This window comes from Buceros rhinoceros, unplaced genomic scaffold, assembly GCF_000710305.1.
Source record: "Buceros rhinoceros silvestris isolate BGI_N320 unplaced genomic scaffold, ASM71030v1 scaffold255, whole genome shotgun sequence".
NCBI classification, from domain to species: Eukaryota; Metazoa; Chordata; class Aves; order Bucerotiformes; family Bucerotidae; genus Buceros; species Buceros rhinoceros.
In genome coordinates, this window is record NW_010411015.1 from 36523 (window position 1) to 49536 (window position 13014).

At 36.2% G+C, this 13014-nt stretch overlaps 1 protein-coding gene across 2 annotated transcripts in view; it reads right to left on the reverse strand.

Moving 5' to 3' along the window:
• The window catches only part of ANKRD28 (ankyrin repeat domain 28), a 76474-nt gene that overhangs the window by 18395 nt on the left and 45065 nt on the right, over nucleotides 1-13014 (reverse strand). For both annotated transcript variants that reach the window (XM_010135820.1, XM_010135819.1), the window contains exons 9-14: nucleotides 8477-8555; nucleotides 7911-8025; nucleotides 7396-7478; nucleotides 4889-4952; nucleotides 3517-3585; nucleotides 1782-1922 (exon numbers count right to left, since the gene is read on the reverse strand). In XM_010135820.1, the coding sequence (XP_010134122.1) occupies nucleotides 1782-1922; nucleotides 3517-3585; nucleotides 4889-4952; nucleotides 7396-7478; nucleotides 7911-8025; nucleotides 8477-8555 (551 nt within the window). The remainder of the gene's footprint in view (nucleotides 1-1781; nucleotides 1923-3516; nucleotides 3586-4888; nucleotides 4953-7395; nucleotides 7479-7910; nucleotides 8026-8476; nucleotides 8556-13014) is intronic.

A 13014-nucleotide genomic window follows, 5' to 3' on the forward strand; every position in this document is an offset into this window, starting at 1 on the left:
GGTTTTTCTCTCATAAGATGTTTAGTTTATCTCATTCTGCAATCACATTTTGCTCTCTAGTCTTGTCAAAATGGAGCTTACTGGGTTTGTTCCAGCTCAGAAGCATTTTTTTATAGATAAAAAAGAAACACTTCCAAACAGGAACAAACTGGAAAATAATTTCCAACAAAAACATCCTTGTCCGCAAAATCTGTCTTTAAAGATGTCTGAACAAAGACTATAAAAATGCACATAAGTATTTCTTTGGAATTTCTGTATAGATAATTTCCTGACTTTTTTTCCCCCTCATTATTTATATTAAAACTCAGTAATCATTTTTAGCCTCTTTCCCATTTTGAATATGAGCTAAGCTGTACTGGTTTTCCAGCTGTTACTAATCATCTTAATGCATCAATATAAAAAGCTCCTCCTCAGGCCATTCTGCTTTGCAGTCAGTCTTTCAGAGAGCCAACTGTTAATCAGAAGGGCAACATCACATGTGTTCCAGAGATGATTCTTTGAATAATCTCCAAAGCTCTGCAGCACTGCCATCATTCTTGCTTGCACCTTTTAAAAGGCAGATGGCAAAATGATGTCATCTGAAGAACCATTATAGTTTGGCAGTTTTCAGAGCAACTGTGAAGCTAAAATTAACCCTAGCTCCACTTATGAGAGGGCAATTAAAGTTAAAATCATCTCAGCAAACTCCAGCAGGGATTGCCAGTCTATCTAAAAAGCAGCAGACAGTTTTGGTTTTAAATTTGGCTTTACATAAAAAAGGCACGTACTTTAAGTATTAGTTAAATGGCTATGAAAGTATTCTTTATTTATCCTTCAAAACTCAATCTGTCAGTTATGCGCCACCTACTGCTACTTCCACCTTTTAAAGGTATTGTATTAAACCAAGACAACACCACACTGAGCAGCACTCTTTTCCAGTGAGGATGTCACTGTATGTGTTTGAAATGCAACGCTGCACATCAGCTTGTTTTGACCTGTCTATGGGAGTGTATGCACATGCAAGTGGTACTCTTCTCAAGCCCCCGCAGTACATACACGCGTCTTGAGGTTAAGTAACCTCATCAATTTTGTGCTGTCTCTTATCAGCTTTGCATGTAAGCATCTAAGTCATCAATAACCACGTCAAATAGAGCCATTAGTTACAAAATAGGCATGCAAGAGGCATTTGTGAATTTATGAAAGTTTCAGGAAGCCTTTAGAAGTTTAACTACTTTGCAAAAATTTACGCTAACAAGAGATAGAGTTGTAGTGCCAAACATGAATAGTTTAATCAAACACCAAACGGATAAAGCACCTTCTATTCAAATGCTGCGTTAACTTCTATCCTGACGAAGGCCTGCTGAAACTCACAGTCTAGCTTTAGAGTGTACTGCTGATTAACTACACAGACCTTTGGGCAACCCACCAGACTCCATCAGAATTTGATTTTAAAGCAAAATGACCCTACTGGTCACAACTGTCATAATAACCCCCCTAAACGATATTTACTCAACCACTACAGAGCAGGTGGGATTAAAAGTTCTATTCACATTGAGTTTCTGAATTAGGACATTTGCAGTGTAGGACATAACCAAAAAATTACAATATATTTTACTGTTGTTTATTTTTGTAGGAAATATCTGTTACCTGAAATATTTTACATACAATGAACAATCCACTGAAATGCTGCTTCTTTAAAAATATAAAAAATGCATTTGGGAAGTCTGAAGGCACAACAAACACAAAACATACAGCTCAAATGTTTCTAAGGAGAGATGTTTAATATAAAGCATGCCACTTACTTTCCATCTGTGTCTGATGCAGCTGCATAGTGCAGAGGTGTACAACCCCTCTCATCAAGGTCATTCACACTAGCTCCAGATCCCACAAGGGCAAACAGGCACTGATAATTACAATTGGCAGCAGCATAATGGAGTGGAGTTCTTTAGTACACATTTAAATAAAAAGTACAATGGTAAATAACAGCAAAATAATATTATAGAAACAGAAAAAGCAAAATAAAATGAAACTTAAATACGCCTCACATTTTTTTAAAAAGTATTTGTGTGAAGAATGCATCATTACAATATTTAAAGATGGGGCTATTTTCTAGGGCAATTTTTTAATTGTCTAGGGGATCTATTTGCCAGCCAAAATACACAAATTTTGTATTACAGGAAGCTTTCTATGAATTTTCTTGTGCAAACATGTAGAGAAAAATCAAGTTTACATTCGAAGTACTATTTTCAGTTAGAGTAATTTCAAGCTATATAGAAGAATATGGACAAATCTAAAAACTTCATAGCAACTAAAGAAGGTCGAAATAAGATAAAAAAATTAACAAGTAGATGTTTTTGACAAACTGAGCAGATCCCTCCCCTCTAAGGAAGGCAAGCATTTATTTACTTACTTTTAACTATACTAACACAGCAGGAGTATTGCTAAAGAAAAAACTTTTAAAAAATATACCTTGTCTTGTAAGAAAACCGTGAAATTTTAGTACTGATCTATAATCTTAGAGGAAACTTATTCCAGCTTCAAATACATAAACAATCAACTAAATAAACCAGTTTGGATAAAATTTCAAAAGCACCAAGATGACTCACAATTCCACAATTTTCTATTTTTACAAAGAGATTGCTACTATAAATATCTCAGTTTTGAAGAGATAGTCAGGCACTTTAAAGTGTTCTACCACTCCCCTTTCCCTTAAAACTAATTTTTCCTGTTTCTCTTCATTTTAACTATTTTAATCTCATCCCTCTCTTGAAATAATACCTCTGTATAACACACATATTAAACCAAAAACCAAATCAAGCTGACAAAAAACCCTAACTTCCAGTGACTAAAGTTGTGACACATACTTGTTCCTTTCTCAGGAAAAAAATGGAAGTGGAATTTAAAGCAAAACGCAACTTTACATCCTTAACCTCCTTAAGTGCTGCTCCTGCCCTTCACATCCAGGAAAAAAATCATATTTTCCATGATGTGATGTGAAATTTTTTACACAAGTACTGATCATGCCATCTAAACTTAAATAATCCTATACTAAAAATAGAAATTAATGTCATTCCAAGAGAGTACAGAGCACAAACAAGGAAACAGACAGGGATAGATACAAAAAAAAGGAAAAAGGTGAAGCTGTTATAGAAAAATAATGGATTTTTTAATTAAAAAAACAAAAAGCTTAGAAATAGCAACGGATTTATAGGTTTGACTAATACAGTATTTGAAAACACCACTAACGTCCTTGGATGAGAGCAATTTAACCTCATTAGATCCATGTTATAAGCAAAAAAAAAGCTTATAAAAACTAAAGTTGACTATGGAACTCAGTCTTTAGAAGTGAGACTAAACCCTACTTAACAAAACAGAAGAAACAAAATATATCTGTAACTTTTTGTTACGTATGCTGAAGCATAGTATTAAAGACACTGTATCTTTAAACATTTTAACTGGAACACAGACTTGCCCCCTTAGAAGTATCTGTGAAGGGCTGCTCAAAGCATTACAACACACACATCTAGAATGTCTTACCTCCCAAATCTGTCCTTCTTGTTGAAGTCTGCACCAGTATTTAGCAGAAGATTTAGGCACTCCAAATTCCTATTAAATTAATGCAATATTACTTGTGATTGCAAATTTTGTTTCCTTAATATGGGCCTCTGGAAGTATCAGAACTGCTACACATATACATTTCATACATTCTTCTGAACTGAACTATCGTATGAAAATTTTGAAAAGTATATTTTTATATGTAAAATAGCTTTCATAATTGCAGGACCAAACCAGGGAAGAATACAAATTATTTCAAGTCCATATATAGAAGTTTTACTAATATCAAATGACATGCATAAAAGCACAAATATATTAACCTAATTTAATAGAAATTTCAATTCTTTAAAGCGAACAAACAATAATACCTGCATGTCCCATGCTTTTTGCTACCAGGAATCCAGCACAGAGGCAAGGTTTTAATGTATTATTTTAAAGCCAAATGTAAGTTGCAACATAAGTATTTTACTTTTTAATGTAATTAATTTTCAATACAATACAATCATTATAATAGATGTTCAATACTGCTCCTGACCGAAACACTATCTTAGTAATGTTGCTAAACTGGAGATGAATGAGGGAATGTGTCACAAACTATGTGGTTTTATAGAAAAGACAGCATTTTAACCTTAAATCATTTGCAACAAGGATGTATCTATCAAGTGTCTTTTGACTTAGAATGACTATTTAACAGTATTACTTAACATTGAAACAGAAAAATGGAAATATCAGTATCATGGAGTTCTTGCGTCCCACAAAGTGTATCGTGAAATTTATTACCCAATTCTTCCAGGCAATTTTGAGTAGCTGCTATAGAAAACCTACAATACAATAACAATAATCAATACGGATCACAACTCAAGTGATGAGCAAGTAGTTCTGACTACTTCATCCACCTAAACTCTGGAATTTAATTATGGCTTTTAATTCAGTTACACTGATCTTTTGTTTATCAATACGGTAAAAACATATTTCCCGAAGATGTTCTGCACCTCAAGTTCTACAGTGATCTTAGCTGGGCATGCTGTATTTTTTTTGAATGCTGTAAATTCAGGAAGTTCTATCAATATCCATGGGAATTTAAAATAAAATTCAGTTCATCCCCAAGCATAAACCTAAGTTAAGGCTGATGATACTTGGACACTGTACTCCAGTAATTACTTACTGAGCTAAATATTTAATTTATTTTGATTGTTTGTAGATAGAATCCATCATGAAATTATTTTCACGTTTACATTAATTCCAAGGGGAGATGGCAGGAAAAGCACAGAGAAGAAATAAGTGAAAAAACAGGAACGATCAGCAATTGAAAAAAGAACACTAAATACGAAAGCGTGAATGCTTTTTTACATACCCTCCAGCTGCAGCTGCATGAAGACAAGTCCTGCCAAAGTCATCTGGTGTGTCAACGTCAAAACCTACAAATCAAGTAATTTATAAAATCAGTATGTAACACCACCTTTCACAAATCTGCTCTCATCTACTCTGAATAGAAATGCTTGCTAAGCAAACTTAACAGCTGTTTGCAAAAAAGTACTTCAGCACAGCAAATTTACTTCATTTGAAACACATCCTTTTGATTTGTAATATTTTGAAAAATGAGTGTTCAAATAAAACTGAAAGGGGTAAGGTAAAAGACAATTAGCTGCACTGAGGCAACAGGCTATATTCTTCCCTATCCCATTTGCCTGATAGCACTTCCATGTAGTTTAGAATTGAATATAAAATGTAGGAAAGTAATAGGAAAATTTAAGGACATGCTAGAATTTGTCAGTGTTATGAAGATATATATACATATATATTTAATAGAGAGGGGGATGTCAGCCCCTCAGATAACACAGAAGCTGCTTAAATGTCATTGTTTAGCTCTTTAGTCCCAGAGAAAGGACTTTGTTAAGCTGGAGTGAAGGCTGTAAATAGCAGTTACTTACAGAGGAGCCCATTAAAGCACACTGTAGTATTCCCAAACTGTGTGAACTATGGAACTTCAAATTTTAGATCACAAACTTTAATTGTGCAATTTCATGTATAAACATATCCTTTAATATAAAATTACTATTTAAATCAAGTTTCAAAGCTACCGTTTTGAGACAGCTACTATATTCTCCTAAGATTATTGCTCTTATGTAACAAAACTTATTCATTAAATGTCCAGTTTTAGTACTTTTGCCTGTGAGCAAATCCCCGCCCTGCCATTTTAAGAACTGCTCAACAACAATAAATAGCGAACATCAAAGGATGCATTATTAAAAGTACTACCATTCCAGACTGTTCTCCTGCTCCATACCCACCAAAACTCTGGTCTGTATGCACCACTACGTTCTCTTCCCACTCCCACAGGCAGTGATATACAGCAAACAATTTAAGACAGTTTACCAATCCGATTTGAAAGGTAGTCTTTGACACGTTTCCGAATTCCTCAGTTGTTTGTCTAACACCAGTAACTAATTAAACGTCATTCGGTACTGGGACAAGGCAGACTGATGAGGGATTTGGGGTATTTTTGGCTCTGCATATGAATATTAATGAACTTAAAAATTAGGGATTCTTAATAAATGAGACTCACTCTCCCAAAACGAAAAGGGCACGTACTCTGCAGACACCAAACCCGACACCAAAAGCAGGTACTAATAAGCCATTCACAGTATCTAGTCTTTCCACTATGAAGGCTGAACATACTCTTAAAGTCCTTATCTTCTCCCAGCTAGATTTATATTCCGGTTTGCTCAAGTCATGGAAGAGTCACAGCAACCACCTGCAAGCCTTCTGCAAGGATTTCTTTGCCATACTGGATCTCCAGTAAGGGCACAGTCAGCACACCACCACCTGCAAGAATTCCTGAGCAAGCCAGCATATTCGTAACTTTGAACCCATCCAATTGAAATATAGTCAACTATACAATAGTTCTTTCCTGGAGCCAGTCCTTGCAAGTTTGTCCATGACATTACAGTAAGAAGCCTTACTGGTGGAAGTTTTAGTTGCACTCCTTTAGTTCTTTTCCCCGGCTTCCCTAGCAGACAATATAAAGCTGGGGAAGCAATTTCTTACTCTTCCTTTTCCTCAACCCTCTGCTCCCCACTTATTTTTCAAAAAAACATGAAGTGCCTTCAGATTAATGTAGAACCATTTAGTTTCCTTCTCCTCTTCTGTTCCTGAAACTTCCACAAATCTTCAGATGAATCTTTTTTAGAATTGCGATTGTTCAAAGAGCTCAGAATTCACACTACAGCAGACTCTGGACAATAAAGGAAGCAATAACCTTACCAACCTCCATAACTTTGGGGAGGAATCAAACAATGAAAGCAAAGCACAGTTCAGGTTGCATTTAATTAACAATAAACCACCAGTGCAACAGTTTCTTAATGTAGCAGTCCACAGAGTCTTCAGAGGTATTAAGGTGTTCACTACAGGAATAGATACGAATAGACTGATCTGTATTAAGCCGAAGACATCATAAAAGGGAAATGGAGGAAGATCCATCAAGTCATTTAAGAGATCATTAGTCCTCCTCCTTGAAGCTGCATTATGGTCTGAACCAGTCACCCCACCTCTATGGCCAACTTAAAACACACAAACACAACATTTTAAAAGGCACATTATTTCAACTTGGACGATTTGGGGGGGATGGTTTTTTTTGGAATAAAGTTTGCATTCACTTTAACTATGGACTGTCCATTAAAAAACAAGCACTGGCCCCGTGCTACTAGTAAACTATAATGATTTTCATGTATTATTATGTATTATGCTACATTACTTATGTATAATGCTATATTACTTATGTATAAGACATAATGAAAAGCTCTTCTACGGACTAAAAACCAAAATACAAAGCGGCCATAAGATGTTTAAAGAGTAGCCTACCTGATGAAAGGAGTTTTCTGCAGCAGTCTGAAAATCCACTTAATGCTGCCAAATGGAGAGGAAACATCCCATGTATACCCCTCCTAAGATACACCATAATCAGGTATCACAGTTTCATTACAATTAAAATAAAAAAAACATGATTGTGTGCCAAAGTGCACATGCATGGTGCATTCAGCAAACCACCTAAATCAAATGAGTCTTAGGAAAAGTTTGTATGTTAAAACACTTTCTTACAAGCTAACAGGATGCATTCAGTCAATGCAAGTGCAACAGCCTATTAAAACTTTTGGAGGTTTTACTTCAAATACAAAATGAAAGAGAAACAATTTTCCTCTTTTGTACAAATTGCAATGTACTGAGTAGCTACTCAGAAGTACAGTTCAGGATAATACACCAAGTATTTCCTATTTCAAGTTTAAGACGATGTTAAAAAAATCATACTAGTCTTGTTAAGCTAATAAATATATTTCTAAAGTCTCTCAGCTTGCATTCATGTCAGTAAAGTTACCTACTTTGCAGTGTCAGCGCCACTCGTAATCAGAGTGTTGATTAATAGCTCATGGCCGTATCTAGCTGCTATGTGCAAAGGAGTATTTCCATTCTTATCTTCGCAGTCTATTTCAGCTCCTATAATAAAAAGCAATTACTAAGCAAGAATATACATAGGCTTACAGACAGTTTTCTTAGAAAAACAGCAATGATGATAACTTAAGCAACATTAATTGTCCATGAATGACTACTACGGAGTTAAAAATCAATGCAGCTTTCAGTGGTATTTAGTATTAAAAATAAGCAAAACAGAGACAAGCATTTTATTATGTAACCATATGGGACAAACTTCCTGTAACCTGGGTTATGGAAGAGAAACTCATATATTTTCCTGAAAAATAAATAGTTCTTCAATGTAACTTATGAAACTTTTTAAGTAGCTATGTCAGACCCCACCATTAACTAAACTACTACTGGATCTAGATATGAAAAAACAAAACAAAACAAACGGTACATTGTTATCAATAAGAGGAGGAAACCATTGCAATACTGGAAAGATGACGACAAAACTACTCCCTTCCCTTTTTACCATTTTGAATGATGGTTTGAGATCTTGAAAATCTACCATGGATCGCTGTCATGTGCAAAGGTGTTTTCCCATCTTTACTCTGAAAAAGAAATAAACCCCAATGTTTACTTATGGCCAGGCATAGTAATCCACCAGAACTGAGAAGAAAAGAAAGTACATTCTTCTACTTTCTTTTCTCCTCTCTACTCCCTCCTTTAAATTGTTTCTATACACTTCAGCAAGACGGATGCTGGCAGTGACAAGTCACCACGATACGGCAAGCTTTTCAAGAGCTGCTCTTAATCACTCTTCCAGCTGTGAGTGACAACTCAGTGATGCCCACTCACTCCCACTTATGCCTTTAAGACAATCACTCACAAGAGGATGATGACAGTGCACAACTACAGTAACAAGCCTATGTCCACCTCTTTCCTTGATCAAGTATAAAACAAAACAATGCTTCTTTACATTAAGTTTGTTTCTTGAAAGAAAAGAGCAGTGTATATATATAGGTTTACACATTATATTAGAAGATAACGCATTAAAATGCTCTCATGTTTCATGGATATTTCTGTGAAGTGACATGTGTAAGCAATTTATTACGAACCACAAGTAATCCTAGGGTAGAATTATTCAACCATAACTGGTACTATACATTTGACACACATAAAATGTGCACTTGGGCATTCACCTAGTAAAGATGTCCTTCGAGTAGGCCAACAGGAACGCATAAGTGAATTTCAATTTTTAACAGCACAGTCTCAACGCACTTACAAATGTATTTTTTTTCTATTACTTCAGGATGATTTTTTTCTCCCTGTACTTTATCATGGGTAATAGAAAAGCCTTAGAATCACAGAAGCATTTAGGTTGGAAAAGACCTTTAAATATCATGGAGTCCAACCTAACATTGCTGGAAAAGTTTCCCAACACAGTACAGTTGCTGTCAGTTTGTGCTGTTCTTCTGCTTTAATATTTGCTAAGATACTAAAGTAGACCTGGAAAGACTTTTTGGTTTTGTTTGTTTTGAGATTAGGACTCTAAAATATATACAGGAAAACCACATTAAAACCACTTTACTGGACAAAAAGGTTGCCCAAAGCCCCATCCAACCTGGCCTTGGAGGTTTCCAAGGAGGGAGGCATTTGCAACTTCTCTGGGCAACCTGTTCCAGTGTCTCATCATGCTCACAGTAAAGAATATCTTCCTTGTACCTAATCTAAACCTATCATCTTTCAGTCTAAAACCATTACCCCTTGTCCTATCTCTGTATTCCCTGACAAAATGTCCCTTCCCATCTTCCCTGTAGGCCCTCCTTTATGAACTGGAAGGACACTACAAGGTCTCCCAGGAGCCTTCTAACACGCTGAGGCAACCCCAACTCTCAGCCTGTCTTCATAGGAGAGGTGCTCCAGCCCCTTGATCACCTTCATGGCCCTCCTCTGGACTTGCTCAGGTCTTTCTTATGCTGGGGGCCCCAGAGCTGAACACACGATGCCAGGTGGGGTCTCATGAGAGTGGAGGGGGATAATCACCTCCCTCAACCTGCTGGCCACACTTGTCTTGAGCTAGCCCAGGATGTGATCAGCTTTCTCGCCTGTGAGTGCACATTGCTGGCTCATATTCATTTTTCGTTCACCAAGTCTTTCTCCACAGATCTCTCTCAATTCATTCACTGCCCAGCCTGTATTTTCTGCTCCATCTTCTTCCAAACTCAAAAAGTTGATATGACAAGTACAAGTACAAGGACATAAGAATAATTTAGGGTGACAGTATTAGAAACTAAGGAGCATGGTGGTCAAGTGAGAACACTTACAAGACAACTTGAGTAAGATCTTGCAAAGGATAACAAAATAAGCTAGAAAATAATTTTCCAGTTGTAAATGAAAAACCACAGTACAATCAATAGCAGATTTTTAGATTTACTCTGCTCAAATGTATTTTAAAATGCAGTTAATGTAGATTTCTAAGACAATGGATTTGATTATCCACAGTGCCTCTCTCCTGTCTAACAGTCTCGTGTTCCTTTGCAACCCAGGAATAACATAACATGTAATCGTCTATCATCATAGAAGAGATATAAAATTAAATTTATGTAGTAATTTCCAGGCTACGGCCAAATGGCTAGATAGGATTGAATTCAGAATTCCCTTCTCAGGCATTGTCACTAGAGAAGGTTATACAGAATCAGAACCAGTAGCCACAGAGTTCTTCAAGCAATGAAACAGAGAGGCTCTATTTATTGAGGAAAGTACTGTTTCCTGAGATGGCCTGGACGTTGCATAAGCAAGGAGGTATCTTCAAACCTTTTGCTTCAATTTCCCTTTTTTATGCCCTTAAGGTCTTCTTTCTAAATACGAAGTTAACTACAGCTGTCTGATTTTACGAGATCAGATAGGATCAAAGCACATGACAGAATATGGGCTAATGATAACTTTTGTTTTCAATAAAATTCAATTAAGTGTGGTAGTAAGAAGGAAATCACCCAAATATCCTCTATCACTGGAGGAAACATATCCATAAAACACTTAAGATCACATGAAGTTTGGTAAGAACAGTAACTGCTATTAGATTGAAAGAAATAACACACAGCACAAGGTGTTCTATCAAGTGATCACACAGATATTAACTGTAAGACCACTGAGCTTTACTGAGAGTCAGGGGAAATGTGGTCTATCCTGTCACAGCATTCCTCCTAATGAAATCTCCCCCTAGCAACGATTCTTACGTTCTAGTAACACCAACGGAAGTAAAATACTTTTTCCATGTAGGTCACTGAATTTTCAAGCAGCAAGGGAGCCCATAAAACAATTAATTCTGTCCCATTACTTACTTATTTCAACATGTTCTTCCATGCATGGAAATCCTGAATAGTGAGGAGAGAGGGCTGAAGTAATGAGCGATACTTATCAGGATTCTACAGTATCTACTGCTCTACAGTACTATATGGGTGCTGACAAGGCTACAAAAACACATATGAAATTACATCCTCCGCCTACCGAGGTGATAAAAAGCAAGTAACATATTTCTACTGTTCCATTATCTTTTGCTATGTATTCCCTTCTTGAGATGACACCAGCATCCTCAGATGGGCACAAGCAATTACCCTCCATCTGCCATCAAGTGTCTCTCTTTTGCTGTCCCCGCTAGAGCAGAAACTGCCCAAATAGTACTGTCTAGTCTGCACCTAGATCTACCATCCATACCCACTCTGTTACCTCTAAAACCACAGAAACAGTTGCACACGAGCAGGAACCATTAAATCAGATTACACAAGCAATATAATTATTACGAAAAACAAATATTGTGACTATTTTAAGAACTACTTTGAACTTCAGCCTCAGTTTCTGGAAACAGTTTCAATAAACACTTGGTAATAACGCACTTTAGCTCTACACATTATTCTTAGCTACACAATGTATTCTAATCCTATTTCTCTTCGTTATTTTATAGGGATTGTTCTGATTAACTCCAAGATTTACCTTCAACAAGCCTTTACAGGGAAGCAGAATTTGACTTGGAAATTTTGTTTGTTTACATCGGTTCCTGCACTTTTCAATGGTGCAAGCGTTAGGTTTTCATATACAAAGTAAAACCGTTTACACCTTCAGGCACAAATTCACAGGCTAAATTCAGTCTCACTGGTATAAAACCACAGAAATGCCATTAACAGAATTACAACGGAGACATGAGTTGGTGTGGAAACGGGATAAATGCTGTTTTCAAGCTAAAACTGCTTAAAATCCCTACACAACCCTGCTTGCTTAATTTTGCACTTAACAGTTTTGATACTAAATCAAGACATTTTAATTACAGCCAACCTATAGCTAAAGCTACTAATTTTTCCCACTGTAAAGGCATTTTCTTCTGAAGCAGGGTAACTTCAGTAATCGAATCTTTACCAAGCTCTTAGACTCCAGCTGAAATTCTCAGCTCTCTGATATGCCTCAGGCTGCATTTCCCAGCCCCAACACTATCACATTTCAGAAAAAATGACTGTCATCTCAGAGAAAGCTTAAGAGAAAACCTGGGTTTACCCATAATAAATCTTCTAAGTCAGGATTTTTTATTATTTATTTTTAAGTTAAAGTGACCCACAAATCTGTACGTTGGATACCATAACTTAAAATTGTGTGGGAAGGAAGGCAACAATACAAAAACACAAAAATGTTAAAACATCTTTTGTCACCCCCAAACAAAAGTTCACCCACATTATAAACTTCAAAGAATTAGGAACTTTGCCAGTCACTCTCAGCATAATAGCCATTCTTAGCACTATTTCTAAGGTTAGTGTTATAACTGACTAAATGTAGTCAGTACAGTATATATACACCATATGTAAAACAACAAATCCTAAGTTAAAACATAAAGATTACTATAAACTTTAACGGTGTTTAATTATCCTAACAGAATACTCAAAGTCTTTCATTTTCATTTCTAACATACAATTAAGCTGCACTTGAGAACAAATAGTCAAAAAAACCCAACCACCGTTACCTGCTGCACACCTTTCTGAAAGAAAGCCCTCCCCACTTCTTTCTTCTACATCAGAAATATGC